This window comes from Mirounga leonina, unplaced genomic scaffold (genome assembly GCF_011800145.1).
Source record: "Mirounga leonina isolate KUSES-001 unplaced genomic scaffold, KU_Mleo_1.0 Mir_115, whole genome shotgun sequence".
Taxonomy (NCBI): Eukaryota; Metazoa; Chordata; class Mammalia; order Carnivora; family Phocidae; genus Mirounga; species Mirounga leonina.
The window spans coordinates 18,649,952-18,675,848 of record NW_023270268.1 but is presented as its reverse complement, the minus strand read 5'-3'; the positions used below and the strand labels follow the sequence as shown (position 1 = coordinate 18,675,848).

Genomic DNA, 25,897 nt, shown 5'->3' with positions numbered 1-25,897 from the left:
GCCTGCTTCTCACTCTCCTTTTGTCCCCCTCCCCACTCATGCTCTCTCTGACTCTCTCTCTCTCTCAAATAAATAATTAAAATCTTAAATTAAAAAAATTACCCTTGGTCGCATTTTCTTCCATTGAGCACAGATAAAGACATTGGCTTATGATAGTCCCAGTTTTACTGTGTAACTATTTTATTGTGTATCAGTATCACCAAGAGGTTGATTAAAGTTTCTGATTTAGTAGATCTGGAGTGGGGCCTGAGAACTTACGTTTCTAATAGATTTGCAGGTGATGCTCTTGATCTAGGGACCACACTTTGAGAATGACTGGTTTATAGGTGGGAAACACACTGAAGGTCTAATACTAATCATAAAGCTCTGGCTTCACTCTGGGAAGATGATAAGCACGTGCCAAGAGAACATTTGGGAAGTGGGTTAGTCTAGAAAGACCAGAGTCCCACCTCCTACTTCAAGACTGATAGCAGGCATATGTTTAATGAATGGAAAAGTGGATGGAATTCTCCACATATTTATATTTTTTGTCTTTAAAATTCAAGTACATTTAGTTGCATGTATGCATATTAAATTTGTGTATGATGAACACTGTTGTGTTTTTCTTGGCATGGTAGGTGCTGTTTTAACTTCTGGGTTGTGACCAAAATCCGTAAGAGTTACAGTTTTACTTTACTTCTCAGGAACTTCCCATCCTGGATATGTATAATTGGTACTTAAATACATGTCTGGGATCTTATTTCAACAAAACAGACTAAAAGTGACCTAAAATTCTTCTGTCCATTTTTTTCTTCTCTTTTTGTTCTTCTTGTCTTTTTATTCTTTGGAATTGTTTTGGCCTCAGCATTTTGCTGTGTGTGTGTAGTTATAAAGTATGGCTTTTATCTAAAAAAAAGATTGGGGAATCATTTTTCATTAGAAGAGAAGTTTATTTCAGAGTGAATGCTTAAATTGCAGTTGTTACTTAGGGAATGTGCAGAACTTTCCGTTATTACTCTGTATAGTTATCTAGATTGTTGTCAGAAATGCCCTGTTTTGCTTGTGACTTTCTAGTAATGTTTTATGATACTTGGGATCTGTCCATATTATTTAAAAAAAAAATTTTTTTTTTTTTTAAGATTTTATTTATTTGCGAGAGAGAGAATGAGAGACAGAGAGCATGAGAGGGAGGAGGGTCAGAGGGAGAAGCAGACTCCCCGCTGAGCAGGGAGCCCGATGCGGGACTTGATCCCGGGACTCCGGGATCATGACCTGAGCCGAAGGCAGTCGCTTAACCAACTGAGCCACCCAGGCACCCTGTCCATACTATTAAACGTGGGCTTCACAAAGGCAGAGAAGTAGGTCTTAAAAATATTTATGGCAGGCTTATTACTTGTAAAGCATGTATAGAAAATTAAGACACACTGTGCACTTAGGCGCTTATAGGCTAGTTGAGAAAGAGATGGAAACAGGTAAACAGTAGGTTTAAATAAGAGCTCAGGACAGTGATAGAAGAGAGATAATTTTACCTTTGTATCTGATGCACATCGAAAAAGCCCATAAATGTTTGGTTTTTTTTTTAAAGATTTTATTTATTTATTTGAGACAGAGAGAATGAGAGACAGAGAGCATGAGGGGGAGGAGGGTCAGAGGGAGAAGCAGACTCCCTGCCGAGCAGGGAGCCTGATGCGGGACTCGATCCCGGGACTCCAGGATCATGACCTGAGCCGAAGGCAGTCGCTTAACCAACTGAGCCACCCAGGCGCCCAAGCCCATAAATGTTTGTTGATGATAGAGGGAAGAGGAAAAGAAACCACAGTAGATCTTGGCAGAAAAGATGAGAATTAGTTGTTTGGCCTGGGATTTGGAAAAATAATATATTTGGCTATGAGATTATTCTTGCAGCATTTTATGTCTTTGACAGAAGATGTTTGAAATTATACTCTAAGAATAATTTTAAATACTGTTTCTTAACCTGGGAGGTTTACAGTCTCTAAGAGGCCAAGACCAGTTTTCACCAGGGTTGTGGAGGTTATATTGGTGCAGTTGTGGGTAGTGTTTTGAGAGTAGCTCTGTGGAGAGAGAATTAGCATCAGCCTTAATGTTATTCTCTTATAGCATGCATTCTTTCAGCCTCTTTTAACATTTACTGTAAATAGCAAGTCAGAAGAACAGGTGGTGAGTCTGGATTCCTTAAGAGCTGTTTACAGATAAGTGTGTCTGCAAGTCCAGTGGCAGAAGCCCGTGGGGAAGGGGGATCGTGGAACTGGTGATTAGTGGGTAGTCATAGAAGTTTTCAGGGATCTTTTAGGAAATATTCTGGGAGCAATAGCTATGAAAGTTCCCCATTTTGACATAAATTATCTGGAGTTCCAAATGTTACATCTGTTCTTGGTTAACCTGTGTTTTAGCCAAGTGCTGGGGGAGGCAAATGAACTCATTGTTTGTAGGATTGTGTCACTATAATGAAGGAGGCAAAGAGAGGACCAGAAGCAGACTTATTATGAGAAAAAGTTTGTTTACTCTAAGCTATGTAGTCAGGAAGGTTTTTCATTCCTTTTAGGAAAAGATTTAAAAAAAAAAAAAAACCCTAGAAAATGAAAAGCTTTAGGTTTGGATCTTGGTGTGCTCAGAATAATTAAGCCAGTAAGACCTTCTTATTTTTTGAATTAGTGGAAATGATTGTGCTTCGAACTTTGTGGAAGCAGGAAGAATAGTGGGGAAATAAGGAAATAAGTTACTTTCTCCTTTTAAGGGTGAGTGGATATTTAGTCAGCAACCTGTTTCTAAAGTTAATGACTTTACTATTCAGATTTGGAAAAATAGAAAACATATTGTCATGTATCTAATTATGTGAATTCTCCCCTCTTTTCTAGGAGGTGTGATTGCCTATATCAGTTCTTCCAGCTCAGCCTCTAGCCCTGCCTCTTGTCACAGTGAGGGTTCTGAGAACAGTTTCCAGTCCTCCTCCTCCTCTGTTCCATCTTCTCCAAATAGCTCAAATTCTGATAACAACGGTAATCCCAAAAATGGTGATCTCTCCAATATTGATGGCATCCTGAAGAATGATCGAATAGATTGTTCTATGAAAACAAGCAAATCGAGTGCACCTGGGATGACAAAGAGTCATAGTGGCGTGACAAGTAAGTTACTTTAGTTTTCAAAGGTTGGTGCCATTAATTGCAGGTGGGGTTTATTTTATCAGTTTTTCATTTGGGTGTCATTTCACCCCCTTTTGGGTAATCATAGTTTAGTAGTTAGGTAAGAAATCAGTGATGATTTTGAAAGTTACAGCCTAGGGGTTGTCATAATTGGTTCTTGCCATGGAGCAAGATACATGATATGCACTCTGCCTGCCCATGTTTCCTTTAGGGTATCCCCTTTTACCACATTTTCACAGTTGCCTTTCTTCTGGACTCTTGGTACTGAATCTGGTTTCTGAAACAGAGTACTTGTTATGGGAAGGGGTTTGCTTTCATGCTGTTGGAGCTGGGAACATTTGGGATTAGAAAACAAAGCAGCATTGGGATAACTAAATGAGTGGTGGAATTTGGACCCCTGAGTGAGTGTGGAGGTAAGACTGGCTGATACAGGGGGGAATGGTGCCTGTAGGTGAATTGAACTGAGTATCATACAGCAGCCTGTGGAGACATCTGTTCACACCTCTGTTGATTGACTCTTTTATCTGACTTCTTAATTCTTATTGAGGAAAATTGTTTTTAGTTCTGGTTGCATCTATATGGTGTAAAGAAACTCTAGATTTATAGAATTTCAGTGTATGTTTAAAATCATCAGGCTCTCATAGATATTTTTGGCAGTCCCATAAACTGTGTTTAAAAGAAAACTAAGATTTCTTTGGATTTGTTAATTTGGTGTAAAGATTTTTCTTTCCCATTGTAAAAGTAAATATGAAATATGTATCTTTTAAAAGTACTTAAAAGTTGAATAAAATAAATTGAAATCAGTTAGAAAGAAAACAGTTGAAGTTTTTCTTCCAGCTTTACACTTTTGTGTCTGTTTGTGTCTTAGAATTTAGTGGCATGGTTCTACTGTGTAAAGTCTGTGGGGATGTGGCATCAGGATTCCACTATGGAGTTCATGCTTGTGAAGGCTGTAAGGTAAGCTACTGATTCTGGGGTTAAAGAAATTGGAGTTAGCCTTTCCAATTTCCACAATTGATAACCTGGGAGGATGAGAGAAGTCAGCAGCTACTCTTAAAGTTTTAAGCATTTTATGTAGTATATAAATGTAACTTGTTTTAAAAAAAGTATTTTTATTCTTTATTTTTTAAAGATTTTATTTATTTATTTGACAGAGAGAGACACAGCGAGAGAGGGAACACAAGCAGGGGGAGAGGGAGAGGGAGAAGCAGGCTTCCCGCTGAGTAGGGAGCCCGATGCGGGGCTTGATGCCAGGACCCTGGGATCATGACCTGAGCCGAAGGCAGACGCTTAACTGAGCCACCCAGGCACCTCGAAAAAGATATTTTTAATTCAGTGAAAATATTTCTTTTTTCTTTAAGATTTTGATCAGAATAAATTTGCTATCTCACTCAAACTTAATTATGGTATGAAACCAAGTGCACAGATGCTTATTCATTAATGCATCAGGCACTATTCCAGGTGGTGGGGAAATAGCAGGGAGCAAAACAGACAAGGCACTGCTGCCTTGTTGGAACTTAGTTTAAACCAAACTTTGAATAGGTCTTCTCAGATATGTTGACATTCTGATATGTCAGATATTAGGAGTCGGGAATAATTCCTACATACTTGTAAAAATGTGGTATCTTCAGAAGTAGTGCCAAGTGAGTAAAAGAATCTTGAATATAAATTGAACGCTTGGGAAACCTCATTTTATTTTTAAGGTTCGTTGAATATTTCTTGGTTAGAGGGTCAGCTAATTCCAAGTAAGATAGTCTATGCCTCCTACTTCTATCCAGGGAGTCTCTTTCTCTTTTTTAAAAATCTGACACAACTATTTCTCCTGAGTATCAAAAATTAATATGGCCAAGACATTTGCTCTTGCTGTTTTCTCACTGAAAGCCAGGAGCAGGAATCCAGCTTGGCAAGATATGATGGGTGAGCAAGATAAAGAATATACATGATGGAAGAAGAAATATTTTCTAGGGTAGCTCTGAATAAATTGTGAGTTTTGTAGCTCTTAATGGCTGGATCACTTCACAAGACTAGTCAGTATTTAATATAGAAGTAGCACTTTTCCACTGTATAAAAAATTCTGTACTGTTTTACTCATTTTTTTTTTAATAAGAATGTGAAATAATTGTAGAGCAGGCATCATTCTCAGTTTATTGCTAAAGAAACAAAAGCACAAGCAAATGAGCCTAATTGTGTATCCTTGATAAATACACATAACTGTTCTGTACCTTCTTAGAGATATGTCTAGTTCATATATTTTTGTGTTCAAGTATAATATTGCAGTAATAAAATTTAAAAATACTGTATTTCAAAATTACACAGATTCATGAAATGTGTGGTTAGTTATGATATTCAGGGAAACTACAATTTAAAATTTTGGTAATTGTGCCCTTGACTTTTCTGTTCTTCTGAGACCATGAAGCTGGAGCTCTTTAAAGACCCATCACAGAGCACATGCTTAAGTTGTTTGTATAGTAAAGGCAGTTATTTGTAGCCATCTAGCTGGGGACTGTCTTTCCTTGGATTGCTAGCTGCTCTGCGGGTGTGTGGCGTCACACGTACCTGTTGCTGACAAAGTAGCCAGGAATGTCTGGCACATGCACGTAGACCTTGCTGGTGTCAGCAGGTGATGATGCAGGAAAGACCAAGCTCTTCTAATGGAGTCCTTGGTTCTAGTGAGGGAATTATAGCTGTGGAACACATTTCTCTGTCAACTCTTTAAAAATCCGTCATTCGTATTTCAAGAGTTTTGGGATTTGTATGTGATTAAAGTTTGGGCTGGAAAGTGTGGCTGCAGGCAGGGGCAGGTAACAGGGTAAAGCGTGGTAAAGGGGTGCTTGGCAAGCTCCAAGATTCTGCAAAGGGAAGAAGGGGAAGAAGAGTTTGTTTGGCTAGTAGGCATAGGCGCTTACTAACAACAGTAAGAATCTAGTTAAATTGTGTGTCATGTTATATATCCCTGTGTTCTAAGCCAAAATTATTTCCCAGATAGCTAGTAAAATACTTGATAGTCAGTTGTGGAGGGCGTGCTTACAAGGATTTCATCTGGATGTTTTTAAATGGCTGAGTACATCTGCCTTTGTTCTTAGGGTTTCTTTCGGAGAAGTATTCAGCAAAACATTCAGTACAAGAAGTGCCTGAAGAATGAAAACTGTTCTATAATGAGAATGAATAGAAACAGATGTCAGCAGTGTCGCTTCAAGAAGTGTCTGTCTGTTGGAATGTCGAGAGATGGTATGTTCCCACTTGAACGAGCACTCTTCTTCTTGAGACATATGGAGCTAGGCTTTTATTCCTCAGCATGAACCAGACCTGTAGGCCAGTTACCAGTGGCCTTCTTGTGCTTAGAGTGAAGCAGATTTTAGAAAACACATTTTGATGCCTTGTAAGATGCCAGATTCATTAAAGTTAAAGTTTAGTGTTACCACCCTGGAAAAATAGCTTTTGGCTCTCTTTTGGGGCTTCTGGTAAAACCGCCCCCCCACCCCCCCTGCTTTTTTAGTACACAGTTTGAATACTTTTTTTCCTAAAACAAGGATTCATTTCCCTTCCCTTCCCTCCCTTTCTCTCTCTTTTTTGTGGGGGGGGGGTGGGGTGGGGAGTAAAGGGGGCTGGGGGAGAGAGAGAGAAAGAGAGAATCTTAAGCAGGCTCCATGCCCAGTGCGGAGCCCAATGCAGAGCTCGATCCCACGACCCCCAGATCACGACCTGAGCCAAAATCAAGAGTTGGAGGCTTAACCTACTGAATCACCCAGGTGCCCCTCTTTTTTTTCCCCCCCGTATAGGAATCCTTGGCTCTTTCTCCTTGATTTCTTAACATTTCTTAGGAACCCTTTCTCCTGTGTGAATTATCTCTGTGACTTTCTCAGCTCTGAGATGATAATGTGCCTTTAGGGCACAGGTTCTGAATATGTTGAAAGGAGATACAAAATTGAAAGAAACAGTAGGGTCTGGAGTGGAGGTGGTTGCTAAATTCTGGCATGATCCATTCCCATAAAAAATAAAAGTTAATTTGCGGTACTATTAGTATTTTCTGTGGATGATATCACTGGAAAATTTGACTCTTCTATCATGCTTATGGAAGTCACTTTTGGATAGTCTCATTTAGTTCTAAGTAACAGAAGAGTATGAGGTTTTCAGAGGGATTAGTTTAGTAGGATTAATTAAGAGTTGCTAAGAATGAACCTGATATTTATCTAGGGAAGCGTCACTTAAGCAGTCCCTTAAGTTACTCTAATATAGTACACAAATACTGTTGTAATAGAGCTTCTTGAGTAATGGATTTCAGCGGTTGATGTTCTGGATTTCATTTGCCTGAAAATTTTTTTTATATTACTAGAAATACTGATCCAAAGTTGGTGGATATTGTGATTTCCTCAAAAGAACAAAAATGGCAATCATCTGTGAAGGAGGGAGTAGAGATAGAGTGAAACATGATAAAATTGTCCATGATAGCAATAATATCAGAGGCTACAATTAGATTAGGAAGGCATTCTTGCTGGGTGGGTATATGGGATTTTTATTATCCCCGTATAAATGTTAGACTAGAAAGCTTTTCTTTTCTGTCCCTCAGGGAGAGGAATGTTGGAGACAGAACACATTCTAAAACTTGGCCTCTAAAATAGTGGAGGATGAATGATTTAATTTTTGTTTCATTGATTTTAATTAAAATCCAGCAAATTTTCAATAACTACATTTCTATTGACTATGTGTGTTTTTTTAATTAAAAATTTTTTTAAAAAGATTTTCTTTTTTAAGAAGCTGGAAAAAGAGCAAATCATTTAATAGTTGGGTCTTGAGGATAGGGTTACAAAAATGAATTGACAAAGGTTAGATGTTCAGGGAGTGCTTGTACCTACTAGGTGCCATTAACATTAATGGCTATGGGTAGCTGAATCCCATGTGCCTTCTTAAGAACCCAGCCTTCAGCCTTGTTAATAGGTGCTGTGTAGTAATGCTGATCTGTTTCAAACTATGATTTTTACTAGTTAATTTCAAATTTTTAAAACTTTGCTTCTAAAATACCCAAGACATAGATCTTCTCTTAGCTTTGTTTTGGGAGAAAAATGAAAATTTTTTCTCCTTTTCACTTCCTTTGTACATCAAAAATATAGCCAGCAAATTTAGAATACTTTGGGCCAGAGACATACAGATATTTTTTATTTGTATCACTAGAGGCCATAGTTAACAGAGATAATTTGGTGCTATTCATTTGTATAAACAGCTCTTACTTAGAATATAGATGTTAAAATATCTTTTTCTTCAATAGCTGTTCGGTTTGGTCGCATTCCTAAGCGTGAAAAACAGAGGATGCTAATTGAAATGCAGAGTGCGATGAAGACCATGATGAACAGCCAGTTCAGTGGTCATTTGCAGAATGACACATTAGAACATCATGAACAGACAGCCTTACCAGCCCAGGAACAGCTGCGACCCAAGCCCCAGCTGGAACAAGAAAACATCAAAAGCTCTTCTCCCTCTTCTGATTTTGCAAAGGATGAAGTGATTGGCATGGTGACCAGGGCGCACAAGGATACCTTTATGTATAATCAAGAGCAACGAGAAAACTCAGCAGAGACCATGCAGCCTCAGAGAGAACGAATTCCCAAGAGCATGGAGCAATATAATTTAAATCATGACCATTGTGGCAGTGGGCTTAGCAGCCATTTTCCATGTAGTGAGAGCCAGCAGCACCTCAATGGACAGTACAAAGGGAGGAACATAATGCATTACCCAAATGGGCATGCCATTTGTATTGCAAATGGACATTGTATGAACTTCTCCAATGCTTATACTCAACGAGTATGTGATAGAGTTTCGATAGATGGATTTTCTCAGAATGAGAACAAGAATAGTTACCTGTGCAACACTGGAGGGAGAATGCATCTGGTATAGTGAAATCAATTTTTTTGCCCAACTTGCCTCAAGGATGGCTTTTGAAGGTTTTCTTTTATTTGGGGGCAGTATACCAACTTCAGGGGCAGGGGTGGTGTCAAAACTTGAGACTTACAGAATCAGTTTTGTGCAATATTTTAAGTTAAATACTTCTAATAACATCATTTGTTGATTGACCTAATTCACACAGACCTAGGTAAAAGCATATGATTTGATTGATATTATGGTTGGGATTAGGATTTTATATAAAATATGGATCATGTAGAATTGGTCCTTTAATTCTTAGAAATCCCTTTCAAAATTTAAGCATTCTGATTAATCACTATCTTACTAGCTTTGGGATTTTCTCAGAGGGCTGATCATTTAGTTTGCCACAGTTAGTAATCCTTTGATTTCTATGGAAAGTGTTTTTTTTAACCATTATAATGCAAAAAGTTCTTTGAATATAGAACATTGATAGATGTTTTACTGTTTGAGAATTTAGGAATATTTTAATATGCTGGTTTCTAAGGATTTTCTCAGACTTCATCTTATGAGATGAGTTAATGTTATTCAAGTTTTTTAATCAAATACAACAGTCTACATGAAAGTACAGTGTTTATGTTCAGCCAAAATTTCATCAAAAACAGCAGTACTGCACCATTTCCAGTATAAACCATGAGGTCCTTTGATAGTGCTTGGTATTTTCTACAGCCAGGTAATTAAAGTCTTCTTTTTTCATTTTCAAAATAGCTGACTCTACCCCAATTCTTTTGTTGTTTTTTTTTTTTTTGTCACTTGCAAGGATTTGATTCCATGGGTCCGAAAGGTGACCTTATATTTTATTAGACTTAGTGGCTGCCTTAAGGAGGGAAAAAATCTGTAAGCATTTAGGTTCTAATTTTGTGGTATTCTCCATGGTTATAGAATCATCACATTCCTGGATCTCCTATGGATTTAGTGAAAATTTAAAGGCGATTTTACTAATAGAATATACAGTGAATGTTCATAATCTTTTTAGTGTTCTTATACCTTCTTTGGCTTCCTGGTTTTTCCTCACCAATCCTTATGTAAAAGCTGCCCCTTGTATCTCCCATCATTGTTTCCTAATTGAACAAGTGGAGGCCAGTAGTCACACCACTGTTTATGAAATAAATGGTTAATGACCTTTTTAAAAAAGTGAGGCATCTCGCTGTCCTTTGAAATTATAATACTGTAATTGTGCCATTTGGAAAAAAGTGAGTTTTGAAATATTAACTAAATATTGAATTCTAGGTCTGTCACTTCTAGCTGTATTTAGATAAACTTCTTAGAATCTCATTTCCTTATCTAAGAAATAGTAACTATAATATCTGCCACAACTAATGAATATAGGATTGACAATGAAGTATGTATGAATTTGTTTGAAAATCTCAAAACCAGCATCAGGTGGCAGCAGTTTTTAAAAACAAAAACAAAAACTCTTAAACCCGTGCCATAGGTTTTTGAAATAGCTTAGCCTACCTCTTTTATGATGCGTTAATTGCTGTTCAGACTAGGTTGCCGTGAGGCTTTCTAACGTAAGGCAAGTAGCAAGAAGAGAAAGTGTTACTATTAGTAGATTTTACTTGTGTCTGAGAGTTATTTTCACATTGGGGTTTCCAGTGATCAAGATACCACTTTTGAAGTTTCTTTACCATCTCTCACAATTTAAGAGTTTTTCTGTTTTGTGCATGCTAGGTTTGTCCAATGAGTAAGTCTCCATATGTGGATCCTCATAAATCTGGTCATGAAATCTGGGAAGAATTTTCAATGAGCTTCACCCCAGCAGTGAAAGAAGTGGTGGAATTTGCAAAACGTATTCCTGGATTCAGAGATCTCTCTCAGCATGACCAGGTCAACCTTTTGAAGGCTGGGACTTTTGAGGTAGGTTTTATTTATCTAGAAAATCGATGCAGGGTGTGTGTAGTATTTTATTTTCATGTATCGTTTCATTCTTTTCTAAAGAAGTATTTATAGTCCAGAGGCTGAAATTACCAACAAAAGAATAACCATCTCAGAATCTTGGGAAGAAATGAGATAAATCCAGAGATTCTTAGGACTTGAAATACAACTGCTGTGTTCTCAGCATATAGACTTCCTCCAGGTTCTAGTATTATTTTCAGGTGAGGACCGCAGGCAGAGTCTGAAAGCCTAGCCTGGTGTTTCAGTACAGAGTACAAAGAGTAAATAGAATGTGGTTTTTCTCTTTAAGGAGATTGTAGAATATTTCGGGGTTATGTGAGACGTGTCTTACGTGCTACTTTAGACTCTGTTGGCTTCACCTCATCCAGAATCCTTGCTACTTTTTTTCCTCTGGCTTCTCTTGCTGTGATGCATTCTGCCTGGACTTGGGGCAGCTACTGTTGCTAACCTGAGTAGGACACAGAGTGCCTGTCTCTGTGCTGTGTTAGGTGCCTCCCACCTGTCTTCCCCATGGCTTCCCTGGTGCTGCTGAAGTGTGAGGAGCCTCAGGACTTGCTCAGAGCTCACTTAAACATTATTCTGAATTGCAGCGTGGTGGGTGGAAGTTGGTGTCTAGTGGGCCACGTCTTTGATCAGTGGGGGACGGGAATCGGGATATATTTTCACTTTTCCCTGCTGGTCCCACAGACTGAGCTCTCAGTTGTTAATGATACTGAGTGGTGGCTAGCTCAGTAATTCTTCCTCTGATAATTTGCTGTCATCCCTTCCCAGTCTCATTTCCTTTTTCCTCAAACCTGTTCTCACATATGGTACTGCACATTCTGCATAAACTTTTGCCTTATGCTCTGTTTACGGGGGCACCTGGACCAGAATGGAGAAGGAGCCATATTCATAAATAAAATACCTATGGTATAATTTAAAAGTAAAGCTGTTAGGTTAGGATTTTCAATGTAAAGGAAAACATTAGAGGTAAGATTTAAACTCTAAATCTTAAGAGGGGTGTCAGTGATCAAGTTCAATTCGTCCATTTTTTGAGGTTAAGTAATTGTGGTCCAGAGAGGTGAAGAGATTTTTCTGGGATTACCAATAAATATCTGACAGAGGACCATAACACAAATCCCAGACTCTAGCACTTGTGTTCTTTCCACCTTGTGATTTGTGTTGGGATTGCTGTGTTCTAGTTAGTGCCATCTTCATAGAAGGCTCACTCTCTTTGGATTGTCTTGAATAAAACAAGTCTTTGGAAAAATTGCAAAGGGGAGGTGTTTGTTCAGTATTCCTCTGGTTATGAGAGAAGTATGTGACCTAGGTGTTGCCATTTACTCTAGGGGGGGGAGTGCCGTAGATAAGCAGTTGTTGACTGATTTGGTTTGGATTTGAAATACAACTTGGTGTCTGGAACACTTCTACTGTAATAGTTTCCTTTGTATATTGTCTCTTTGGGTTATGGTTTTTTAAAATAGTCTAATTAGAGTTTACCCGCTGCATTTGCCTTGGCTGCATTTGGTGTTTTGAGGTCTCTAAGTGTTGTTGCATTGAAATACTGCTCTTTTTACTTTATGGTTTAGAGACCATGTGGTATACTTGGTAGCTTAAAGAGTTTCTTTAATGCCTTTGGCCAAGGCCCAGTTTCAGTTTTCTTGGCATTATTGCCTGCTTTAATTTTATATTTGCTTTTCAGAATCTTTATTAATAAGAGTTTCAGAGTATCATAGGACTCAAGTATTTTGCCACTGGTGGCTGGAATTTTTTTGATGTTCTTGGGATATTTATTGTTTTGGTAGAGAATTTGCCTTAAGGAAATGGCTCTGGGTAAAAATAAACTTGGTTTTTCTTTTACAACTTTCTTTTATATGTAGGATGTTTCTTAATTGACTTGAATACTGAATATTGTCTTAGTATTAGTACTGAACTCTTTCAAATACATTTAAGTCTTTTTTTTTTCCTTTCCAGGTTTTAATGGTACGGTTTGCGTCGTTGTTTGATGCAAAGGAGCGTACGGTCACCTTTTTAAGTGGAAAGAAATACAGTGTCGATGATTTACACTCAATGGGAGCAGGGGATCTGCTAAACTCTATGTTTGAATTTAGTGAGAAGCTAAATGCCCTCCAACTTAGTGATGAAGAGATGAGTTTGTTTACAGCTGTTGTCCTGGTATCTGCAGGTAAGCAGGCTGGTTCAAAATTGTGCCGCACCCAGAATACAGTTACCAAGTGGGGAGAAGGTGGAACTATGTTCCAGCAAGCTATTTATAAGGCGAGAGGGCCTTAAGCAGATACTGGACTGTGTAAATCTGTTATTTTTGCATAATTAGACAGTAAAAATTCAAAAAGTGCTGTATAGTAATAAAATGATGTTTAGATCTAGGCCTCACATTGACCACAAGTCTTAGTCTTTAAACTTTTGCTCATAATTTTTACAAGTCTAAATTGTTATTTTTGTGGATTTAATTTTTGGAACATTAGGTGGTTCTGATACGAATTTAAGTTTTAATTAAAATGTGTATTACTTGAAAATGTTAAAATTATCAAGATATATTAGTGTGGTTTGTTCCAAAAATTGGTGAATTACGAGTAGGCTTTTACCCAGCCTTGCCACTGAATTTTCTGTGTGACTTGCGTAAATAATTCTGTTCTTTTGGGTCTTGGTTTCCTTATCCTGTGGAAGGAAGGGATTGTACCATGTGAGCCAGCCTGGGGTCTGGCACAGAATAGGTACTTAGTTACTGTTTGAATGAGTGACAAAGATTTTTGAGTCCTAACATTTAATGTTTATTTATATGAGTCATTGATGATGTTTTCCAATTTCCCTGCCACTTTGCATTTATATTATAGCTATTTCTGGCCAACGTATTTCAATTTAGATAATTGCTATTAAGATAATAGCAAATGGGAAATTGATACACAGTGACTTTCCTGGGGATATATAAGTAAGTACCAGCCATTTTTAGGTATCACTAACTTTATTTTAATACATTTGTTGAGAATTTTACAGTATTTCGATATGACTTACTTTAAGTTGCCTATTTGCTTCCTACTGTGTAAAAGCCATTATACCAGGTACTGTGGGGGTTATAAAATATAAGTTATAACCCTGCTTATGTGGCTAAACTGTAAATCAGTAACTCCTGTAAGTTTTTTGTATATCTTAAAGGACCTGTACATCAGTGGTATAAATAAAGACTTATGTCATTTGGAAGCATAACTTGGCTACCTATTCTGATCAGCTCTACCTAGGTAACTAAAAATGCACTTATGATATGGAATAGTATGAAAGTTAACAGGTTAATAAGGGATACCTATTTTCTTAGTAACCTTGTAATTAATGCCTCTTGCACTTTACCTACCATTTTGCATTCTCTCTTTTTTTTTATTTTTTTTAAAGATTTTTATTTATTTATTAGAGAGAGAATGAGAGACAGAGAGCATGAGAGGGAGGAGGGTCAGAGGGAGAAGCAGACTCCCTGCCGAGCAGGGAGCCCGATGCGGGACTCGATCCCAGGACTCCAGGATCATGACCTGAGCCGAAGGCAGTCGCTTAACCAACTGAGCCACCCAGGCGCCCCATTTTGCATTCTCTTGATAAGTAATCATTAATGGTTTGAGTTGACATCAGATTAATCTATTATTGTGAAACTAAAGGTAATCCATACTTGTTAATTTCTTTATCTGATCAATATGTGCGAGGGGGGAGACAACAAGCATTAAGACACAAGCTTGTTCTCCAAGCATTTATGTTTTATTTGGAGAGACAGAAATAACACAAAAAGCTTTATGGTATTAAGCCATGTGGTTCTGACCGAGGAAGTAGGGGTTCTAGGAAGGAAATTACCTGAGAAAGCTTTGTGGGGAAGACGGAAGTAGAGCTGGAATTTGAAGGATGGGTTAGTAGATTTTCCCATCAAAACAGTGATGGAGCAACTTGGGAGAGCATGAGGTAGAGTAGGGGCAGGTGGCTAAAGCCCAAAGTGTACATCAAGGACGAAAGGGACAGAAGGCTTATGAGTTGAAGGGGCACCAGGTTACGGAATGACTTCGAGGAGAACTAAGCAGAGAAGTTTTAAATGAAATATGGGGCAGTGGAAAGTCAGTGTAGGGGAATGATGAGGCATAACAAAGTGATGGTCTGACATTAGAATTTCTGCATGTTTATCTTAGGCGGATTAGACAAGTGATTAGAACTGGAGAGTCAGATTGAGAGGCTGTTTAACCTCAGGTAGGAGGCAGTGGAGTGAACTCTCCTGAGATAGGTGTAGTAGAGGAGGTGAAGCAGGAGGGACTGTGTCAGAGATGGTGAAAAGGAAGAAATGGTAGCAGGGGATAAGGGGGAGCTCTGTACCAGGAAATGTGCTATTTATTTATATTTTCTACCAAGCGAACATAATTTTATTTTGTTTTAATCTCCTTTTGAAAAAGCCTTGTTTACTGATCATAAGAATATGGGTTTTTTGCAAAAGTAGAAAATACTAAGATGAACATAAAGATGATAATATTGCTACCAAAAAAGATCACTGTCAACATTAGGGGGTCTCTGTCTGTTCACCTGTCCATCCATGTACCATTTGCCTGCTTACTGATTTATGGTACATAAAAAAATACTTGACATACCAAGTGGAAAAGATTGATTATAGAAGAATATAATGCATTCTTATTTTTGTTCTGTCTGCCTATATGAAGGTATACAAGCAACACATACACGTGCACAGTTTCATGCATTTTAAAATAGTACGTTGCTTTCACTTAAACATATGATAGTGTTCATGTCAAACTTAAATCTTCACCACCTAAAAAGGACTATTGTTATTTTTAAAACAGTATCTATATAGGAAAATAATATTCAGAAATTATAGAGGATAAAAGTCTCTCCTTCCTTCTCCCAGCCTACTCTTCAGAGAACTAGAATTCTAACCATCTTTCTTCTTAATTGTTCTGACAGTTGCCCACTCACTTCTAAATACTGTGTTTATACCTCTTTTTATTGAGTAGATATAACTGACAAAAGTATCTTCTTTTTATAAGTTTTATTTTTATGTTGCTTTGTTTTATATAAAATTGTAATATGCTCGCATTCTTTGACCCTTCATTTTTACATAATCTCTCAGATAGTTTAGATTGAATCTTCTCCTTAGACAGGAAGACAGTATCCTTCTTCTATATCCTGGCTTCTTTTGCTATGCCATTTCTTTTACATTGTCAAAAATGAAAATATTTACATTATGTTCTATAGGTGTGATTAGTTTCCATGCTTTATCAGATGATTCTAAATATTGAAAAGTAAAAAATACTCATTTACAGTATTAGGATTATGTAAATAGTACAGTGTTCACATAGCGGGGTTGAAATGGTAGACAAGGTAATAATAAATTTTTTTTTTAAATTTTATTTGAGAGAGAAAGACAGCATGAGCAGTGGAAGGGGGGGCAGAGGAAGAGTGAGGGGGACAAGCAGACTTCCTGCTGAGCGAGGAACCTGACAACGTTGAGTGTGGGCCATCCCAGGACCCTGAGATCATGACCTGAGCTGAAGGCAGATGCCTAACTGACTGAGCCATCTAGGCGCCCCAAGGCAGTATAAATCTTGCCCTAAACCTGTGCCTCCCAAGGGGGAATGTTCCAAGTATCAGATAACAAATGGATTATTTATATTCTCTGTTAATTGCTTAGAATTAAGCAACCATTATATTTGCTTTATATTTAAAGTAACTTTTTGTTTTTCTTGGAATCTACAGTTACCATCTGGGTTTTGTTTTGGTGGTTGTCAGAAAAAGTGCTAGTTAGTTTCTAGATCTCATTATATAATTTTATCCTTAGAGCAGACCTCTGATGTGAGCTAGGATATGTTATTCTCAAATACAGGCTAGAAATTTGAGGAACAGAAGGATTAATATGCTCAAGATTATGCATTTAAAAAAATTGGCTGAGCATGCATTTGAACTGTTAGTCTAGCTTCAAAGCCTTTCTGCTATACTGCTTGTTAACAGAATAGCTCTAGCTGCTAAGGTAGAGAGAATCTCAGACATGATGTTTGCCTGTGAGGTTAGAAGACTCTGGATATCATGGAGAAAAAGGGAATTATACCTGGAAGGTAAATTCTTCTTTAGATTGTGTGAAATGGCAGCAGTCACTTGCGGTTGAGGATTAGGGACAGGCATATAGGTGTGAGAACAAAGTTCATCTGGATATGGATTTTACTTGTCCTCATAGAGGTTTTGTGGAAGGAATTTGACTTCCATCTTGTTTATGTTCATAGAGAGGAGATTCGGTGAGATTTGGTGGTGAGGGATGAAGAACTTCTCTAAGCTTGAGGAAGCAGAGGACAGGTATATCGTGAATTAAAACTATACTATAAACTATAAAGTAAGTAGTGTAGCATTTAATACACCATTTAGAAGATTAATTTTCATTTCAATCTGTACATTCTATTGTTACAGTTTCTAGAGGATTATTGTTTTTGACCCAGCTAGATTTGTAGGTAGGTTATTTGGCCTTGAAATCATGAAATCATGGTTTTAGAAATTGCGATTTTAGAAAAATTTACATTTTTAGGTATAAGAATCCATTTTCCTAAAGTTGTGAGTTGTATAGAAGAAGCATAGGTCTTTCCAACACAGAGTATTCACTGAAAGACTCAAAATACTAGTTCCAACTCAGGTATCCTTCTCTGCTATCTAGATTATTTTGTTTGTAGGGCTCACTGTCATTCTTTTCCCTGTTGTTGATATTGTAAATTACTGATGATATGATTCAAACCAGGCATTTTCTTCTGCTAGAAGAGCTCTCTCAGGGAAGGAATTTTGGTTGGTTATGTTGACTGCTAATTCCCTAGCACCTATCACATATGTAGCCATAGACATTCAGTAAGTGTTTGGTGAGGGAATTAATAAATTGCAAGGATGTTGAGGAAAACAATTATTTGATTAAAAGCAAGGGAGACTCTTGGAAGCATTATTGACGACTTATTTAAGTAGTTTTATATGGCCCTTAATGATTGTATGACCACAGTCAAATGTTAAGAGGTCTTTTGTCCATGTAACAATTTTGTCTGAAAGCATATGAGCCCCCAAACCAATAGTCAACATTCAAATTGTTTGTTTTTCTATAATAATTAGCACATAGTTGAATAATAATCCACATTTTATTAAATGTAAGATAAACCAGTTTTCATCATTTTTTTCTGCATTTAGAGTTAAACTTTTCCCTTTACTATGAAATTTTAGTGTTTGCATTGCAAGTGGCCTTTTTAGCTACCAGTTACAATGCAGAGCCTAAATACCCTTGTGAATAATGAATAAAAAGGGTGTGAATGGCCAGAGATTTTTACTTCCTTCGCAGTATCTTTCTTACTAATTACAGCTCCCTATACTAGGAGCCATTGAGTATTTCTTGTGCTCTACTGCCTCCTTTTGTAAAGGGAAGAAATAGCCCTTGATGACTGAAAAAGAAAAAAAAAGTCCATGGGCAAAGAGCATTAATTTTAAGATACTTTCCTTTAATGCTGGCTTATACTACATTACTAGTTTATTAACATTTTGTGTGATGAGCTTAATAAACACAGTATGTTAAATGGAAATGAATGCAGGTTAATATAACTAGGTAATAAAGTTGCATAGTGTATTAGTTATCTATTAACTGTGTAATGAATTACCTTAAAACTTACTGGCTTAAAAATGCAAACATTTATTATCTCACAGTTTCTGAGGATTAGGAATATGGGTAATGGCTTAGATGGGTGCCTCTGGCTCAAGGTTTCTTGGGAGATTGTAGTCAAACTGTGAGCGGGGCTGTGGTCGACTATGAAGGCTCAGCTAAGGAAGGATCTGCTTCTAGGCTTATTCATGTGGTTGTGGCAGGAGTTATTTCCTTGCAGGATGTTGGACTGAGTGCCTCAGTTCTTTGCTGGCTGTTGGCTTGAGACAACTGTCATTTCCTTAGCATATGGGCCACCTCATAGGCAGCTTGCATCATGGCACCTGGCATCTGGCTTTTCTCAGAGGAAGTATGCCGAATATGGAAGCCATTTTTTTTTTTTTTTTTGGTAATCTAATATTTTATTCATCAGTAGTGAGCCAGTAAGTCTAGCCCACTCAAGGGAAAAGGGATACACAAGGGTGTGGATACCAAGATGAGGTTGCCATTTTATTTTTATTTATTTTTTATTTTTTTAAGATTTTATTTATTTATTTGAGTGAGCGAGAGAGAAACAGCATGAGAGGGGAGAGGGTCAGAGGGAGAAGCAGGCTCCCCGCTGAGCCGGGAGCCTGATGTGGGGCTCGATCCCAGAACCCTGGGATCATGACCTGAGTCGCTTAACCAACTGAGCCACCCAGGCGCCCATGAGGTTGCCATTTTAGAGATTGCCTGCCATACATGGTAACATACAAATGTGGATGTATTCCATATGAAGAAAAAAATATATTTGTAAACTACAGTATTCATTTTATTTTGTCAGGAGCAGTTGAAATTAGCAGATGGCATCTAATTTTAAAAATCAGAACCTCTAGTTTTGTGAACAAAATACTAAAGAATTTTGATTTATCAAGTGTACTGTGTGGTATCTCTTTATAATATAACAAACAGGTACAGAAATTTGCCATTGGGATTTAAAAAATGTTGTTAACTATCTTTTGCCTTCATTCCAATGTATAAAACCTTGTTTTGGATTCATTAATGAGATTGATGAGCAAGAATTATGTTTATATTTAATATTTTCTCTTTATATTTAATGTTAATAACATGTCCTCTTATTCATGTCTGTCTATTCATTACTCTCTTTTAGATCGATCTGGAATAGAAAACGTCAACTCTGTGGAGGCTTTGCAGGAAACTCTCATCCGCGCACTAAGGACCTTAATAATGAAAAACCATCCAAACGAGGCCTCTATTTTTACAAAACTTCTTCTAAAGTTGCCAGATCTTCGATCTTTAAACAACATGCACTCTGAGGAGCTCTTGGCCTTTAAAGTTCACCCCTAAGGCCTTTGTTTATTTAAACATGAACTGATTCATGCTAACTGTACCTTTTGTGCTAAAATGCTTATTTATATGTGTATACCATATGTGGAGATAGAAAAGACCTTTAAGACAACACAAGATTGTAGGCTATCTCTGTAATCATGCAGTAGCTGTTTGGATTGAGGTTTCTTCAGCCATGGTTAGACATTGACCGCATTTCCCCTATAGACCAATCAGCTGTGTCGCACTTAAACTGGAGAAGTTACACTGAATTATAGCCACACTGAATGTTAGACTTTTTCATCTGCCAAAACCAAAAATCATTTTGATCTCCCTGTGGTATAAATATAGCGCACAATCACAAATATGTGAGAACTTAAAAATTAATCCTTTGTGGTAGAAATTCTCTTGTATGAGGAAGGCTTGATTTCACCACAAGACCATTTGATCTGGTAATTGGAGACATTGCAAGTTAGGAGATCTTCATGTCTGTATTTTGTTCTGCCGCTTGTTAAAGTGTATGATCCCGGGCAGGTTAGTTGGTTGTGGAAAATGAAAATTGATAGTGTACTTAATGCCCCACCTCACAGATACTAAAAAATGTCTATAAAGCATATTTACCTCTTGGGAGATAGGCACTATGTAAATAAGGTAAATTTTTTGTTATTATAATTATTCATAATATTCTTCCCTTATTTCTAAGTATTTCTGAGAAATCATTTCACAGTCCACACCAACCTATTATTCAGGGTTCCTGCATATGTGTGGGGTATCCTCCTGGCACACACATTCAAAATTTATGGGTACATCAAATATATAGTATGTGTACATAATATCTATGTGAATATAGTTATACATAAACACATTTCTTCACAATATTTTAAACTGTGAAGAACTTTATCATACAGTAAACTTAAAACAAGTGGTGTCAAAGACTCAAATTAGGTGCATTTTACCTGTTGATGACATAACCATTGCTTTAAATGTTTAGACAGTAGATTATTGAACTTATGCTCTATTTTTATTTAAGCAGCACTTAATGTAAAAGTACAACAGGCAGTTGAGTCCAGATTTCAAAAAATACATATTTTAGAGTTCATCTTTGGTTAAATCTTTGGTTCAAGGTACTAGTTTAAAAGTTCATTCAGATTCTACGTTGTACTAAAAAAGGTTACATTGCTGCCCCTTATATACATGCTGCAGCTTGATAAATATTTTGATTCTTTTTGGAGAACCAATCAATGTTTTAAGAAAACTGTTTAATGTGTTGGTCCTGTGTGTGGTGTGTGTGTGTGTGAGAGAGAGAGAGAGAGAGAGAGAGAGAGAGAGTGTATGTATGTATGCATTTGTGTGCAAATGTGTTTTGAGTCCACTGTTTTTTTTTTCCTAAATAACACTACAGGGATTTTGTCAAATTAGATTTACTCTGTAATTTGAAAAATCATTTAGTGTGTGAGACCTACAGACTTAGAAGTGGTACAGAGACATTTCATCCACATTTCTAATATTGGGCTTTATTAAATAGAGAAGATCAGCCTCTGCTTATGGCAGTGGGAGAAATAGCCAAAGTTGAGGATTTTATGTATATTTTTCTGTTTCCCTGGAAAATAGCAATTAATTGGAATTTTTTTGAAAAGATTGCCTTCTGTATAATTTTTGGATTATATAAAACTTTAAGAATGGAAAGAGCCCGCTTTACTATACTCAGCCTGTTACTTTAATGACATGTGAGCAGAATGCCTTATTTTGTAATCTTGTTTAACTTGTTGCTACTGGGACTTGAATTTCTGTGGCACTTGTTAAGTAAGTCAAAAAAAGAAGTTAAATCCTCTCATTATTAAAGAGGAAGGGTGATGGTGATGTCTGTCATACAGTATAAACCATAATTGTGATTTACCTTACATAGGTAAGACTTTTATGGGATATACAGTATAGTTTTTGTGAATTCTTTACATGATAGCATTATCTTTTTATAATTTTTTTTCTTAAGATAAATGCATAGTTTTCTTCTATGGGGGATAGAAACGGCTTTTTGAAGTAATCCTGAAAACCTCAAAGATCATGTTTATTCTTAGTTTTTGCCTTTTGCATAAGCCTCTTTATAACATGTTATCTTTAAAACAATTACTGTCTTTAGGAATGTGTAACCAGAACTATGTTAGTATTGCTTATAAAACTTTAGTTAGGTTCAATATATACATGTATACATCTATATATAGGTATGTAGGTTTGCATTTTGTCTTGCAAGATTTTATTTGAACAAATTCTTCCTGTAGGTAATGGGAAACAAAAATAATAGTTCATGTGCCACTTGTAGCATCTCTATATTTGAAAATAGCCCAATATTAAAACTACTAAAATTAAACCAGCAGCCTATTATAAGCACATTCTTTGATTGAGTCATTGGGTAGAAACTTAATGTGGAGAAGACAACCAGTTTGGAAAACTTCTGGGTCGGTGGGACACTGTTGATTAATTGATAATGTACTGTATGAATTAAGTGATGCTTTAACTCTGATTTTACATTTTAAATTAAAATATGGGCATTATGTCAGCAAACTTAAGGGCATTATGTTAGCAAGCTAAAACATTTTTTTTCTGTGCTTTTAATGTATCTCTTCACATGATCTGAGAGGATTCAAGCTTTAGAAATAGCTGAGGGAAAGGGGAAACATCTTCTTGAGTTGAAGCTTTTCCTTAGGGCGATGGTTTAATTACAGATTAAAAACAATTAGAAGGCAATTTCAGTGGATTAAGTGTATAGCTTTTGTATCTACATTTCAAGAAATTACCATTGTAACTTGATAAGAAATGATTTATTTTATGTAAACATCATTGCAAAGCAAGGTGTAGAAGCTCAGCTAGATTTATTACTGTGCACGAGAGTAAGTACCTATCTCAATTATTCTTTTTCTTTTCCAATATAAAGTTTGCTGAATGTACAAGAAGAGTTTATCACTTAGGATATAGAATTTTTTTTAGGGGTTGGGGGGATGGGATCTGTCAGGAAATTGCCTATAAACAAAGATTGTCTTGATTTGATTCAAAACATAAAACTTGAAGCTATTCTTGAACTAACGTGGAAAAATAATATGGCTATTGTTTAAAAAAAAGTGATAGAAATATATTGTCAAGATATGAATTAAGTTTATTTTCTACAAACTTATTGATGAGGACATGGATAATATCTTCATGTTTCTGAAAAGTAATCTGTACATGGGGGGAGGGGATAATAAATATTATTTCTAACCAAGTGTGGTTTTTGGTATCTATCTTGGTGTTTTTTGTAAGACTCTTAATTTAATTTACTACTTTCCCCTGAGCATAGCAGTACATCTTAACCTAAATCTCTGACTCAGCATGGTGGAACGTATATATGCAGGGTTCTTTGGATTTTGGTTTGTTTAGTGAGTCCAGCAAGGGTTGTGGGTTTTCTATAATGACAGCTGAATAGTGGTTCGCTCTGTCTGGTAAGGTAATCATTCTTAGAAGGGGTTAGTGAGAGAAGAAGGGGGTGCTTGATCTAGCCAAGACTCAGCCTTGGCTATGAATGGGATAAGATGCCTCAGCAAGACCACCACCTCCTTTCCCCTTTCCCAGGGCTTGTAGCCATGCTGGCAAAGTTGAGGCCAGGTACTTAAATCTGCATTCACTACAGTTGTTTCCTAGACCAGTAATACCCACTATTCTGAGGATGATAATAGATGTTAGGTGGGAGGATTGGTCTCCTTGATTGAATAAACTTGGAAATGCTGGGTTAACAAGGTTACTGAGATGTCTTTATGTCAGTCCCATTCTCTAATGAGCAAGTGTGTATTGTGAGTTCTTTTAGGAAGGGCTTAGTGGGATGCAGTCTTTCCCAAACTTCCTCTGCCAGGTAGTGCCCCCCCCACCCCTTTTTCTGTGTTGAGCACTTCTTGGGGCTCTTTGGAAGGTATGCTTTCAGGAGAAAAAACGTTAACCCACTTTGGATGTTGATCAGGATATTGATCATATTCTGTGGATTATTGTACAAATTTGTATTTTGTTCCATTTTTGCACCAGCATAGCCAAGTATAATAAACATTGAGCTCTAAATGTGTGGTTGATGAAAAAATAGATTAAATTCCTTTTGAGTTTTGGAAGTGCTGCATGTGAGTGAATGAGTGAAGACAGCCAATTCATGGATCTGGTTTTAGTTTCACACTCATTTGGGCCTGTTAAAATTTGTCACATTTGCTTTTCTTAATTCTTGGTCTGTCTAAAGGTTTAGCAACAACTATGGCCTGTGTTCTAGTAGTCACATCAGAGTTGCTCTTCACAATGTCAGAAGTTCTGGGGTGGCTGGGTGGCTCAGTTAAGCGTCTGCCTTTGGCTCAGGTCATGATCCTGGGGTCCTGGGATTGAGCACCATGTCCGGCTCCCTGCTCTGCGGGGAGCCTGCTTCTCCCTCTCCCACTCCCCCTGCTTGTGTTCCCTCTCTCACTGTGTCTCTCTCTCTCAAATAAATGAACTCTTTAAAAAAAAAAAAATTGCTTTCTATGGGGCACGTTGCCAAGAACGTAAAGATGGTCTCAAAAATCAGCATTTTAATATAAATTACTAAAGAGGGTGAGACCAGTGTTTCAAAGAAGACTCAAATACCTGGGATGAAAATGGTGTTTCAAATTTTCTTTCTCTGTTTTCCTACTGGTAACCATAGAATTGAAATGATCTTCTGAAAAGTCTGTGAGTTCTGTGTTTCTTCTTTTCTACGGTTTCATTTTTCTCTGAATTCTCCTTATCCGTAACCCCAGCAGTTCCCTCGGCTCCCCCCCATTACTTCGTTGCTTTGCTTGTAAATTTTCATCTATTTCCCCCCCCACAACAGCCATTTCATTTCCTATTCAGGTTCTGCAGTTATATGTAAGTAGGGTAGCTTCCAAAATGGAAAGCACCTACACTTTCATTCTCTCTTGATCATCTTGCTCCCTACAGTTAGGCTGCTCTTTAAGTTGTTTTATTTAACAGGACTTTGGAGGAATAAACTGATGGTTTAGTTATTCATTACACATTTATTGAACATAAATGTATGGCTCAATTTTTTTTTTTTTATCCAAATGCAAAATTAGTTTCCTTGAAAATGCAGGGCACTGATCCAGACAGTGTTGTGGAAGTCGTGTGCACATGAAATAAATGGCCACCAATCACAGCATCTTAAGTAGTTGCCGGCAAATGCTGTTTTAGCCATGGTGTGCTGGAGCCAGCTTATAAGGTCTCTTGAGGTCTCACTGTTAAATTGCCAGGAATTTATGGAGCTGGTTGTTAGAAACCGCCATTATTAAAAATTAAATTATATAAGCTTACAATTGAATTATATTTGAGAAGATACTACTCAAAACTCCTCACTTCCTAATTATCTTACATTTTACTGTTATTTATGCTTTTGAGGCTCAGTACCTTTATGGATATGGAGGCAATACTTTATAATGGTGTTCCTGCACATCTCAACTCCCTAAGTGACAGCCCATTGGTAGCTCAAAATTGGCTGTGGTAGGATTTATACTATGCAAAGCTGCAAATGCTATGAATCAGGGCTTGATGTAGTTTGTTGGTTGTCTAGATTTAAGAACGCGATGGAGAAAGTGTTAATAATACAAATTGAACTTGAAAGTGTGTCATGCCTATAGCCATTGCAAATAGAAAATTGACGAAATAGTCCAGTATTTGAAAACCATTACCTGATTCAGCAAAGAAGTTGCTCACATCTTTGGTGAACAAATCAAGTTCTGACATAAATTGCTTCATTTTTGTTTTAATATACTTAAAATAGCAACATTCATGTCAGAACTGTACTTGTTAGTTGTGACTTCAGCAAAAATAAAGGAATGCATTCTGTGAAAATTAATTGGTTTTATTGGATTTATAGTAGAGATATTTTATTTCTTATAAATACATAAATTGTGTGCTATATATCCTTTCAGTAAAAATACATACACATTCATAAGGTATTTCCCCCCCCAGAGAGGTAAATGTT

At 37.0% G+C, this 25,897-nt stretch overlaps 1 protein-coding gene across 2 annotated transcripts in view; it reads left to right on the top strand.

The window, feature by feature from the left end:
* Positions 1-23,155, top strand: part of NR1D2 (nuclear receptor subfamily 1 group D member 2) — a 29,611-nt gene extending 6,456 nt beyond the window's left edge. Inside the window, exons 2-9 of one of the 2 annotated variants that reach the window (XM_034993723.1) lie at positions 2,856-3,122; positions 4,009-4,097; positions 6,224-6,368; positions 8,404-9,023; positions 10,728-10,913; positions 12,906-13,116; positions 17,201-17,270; positions 19,727-19,805. In XM_034993723.1, the coding sequence (XP_034849614.1) occupies positions 2,856-3,122; positions 4,009-4,097; positions 6,224-6,368; positions 8,404-9,023; positions 10,728-10,913; positions 12,906-13,116; positions 17,201-17,229 (1,547 nt within the window). In that variant the 3' untranslated portion in view covers positions 17,230-17,270; positions 19,727-19,805. Of the gene's footprint in view, positions 1-2,855; positions 3,123-4,008; positions 4,098-6,223; positions 6,369-8,403; positions 9,024-10,727; positions 10,914-12,905; positions 13,117-17,200; positions 17,271-19,726 lie in introns of both variants that reach the window. The other variant, XM_034993715.1, reaches the window with a different exon arrangement.
* Positions 23,156-25,897: the final 2,742 nt, after the last annotated feature.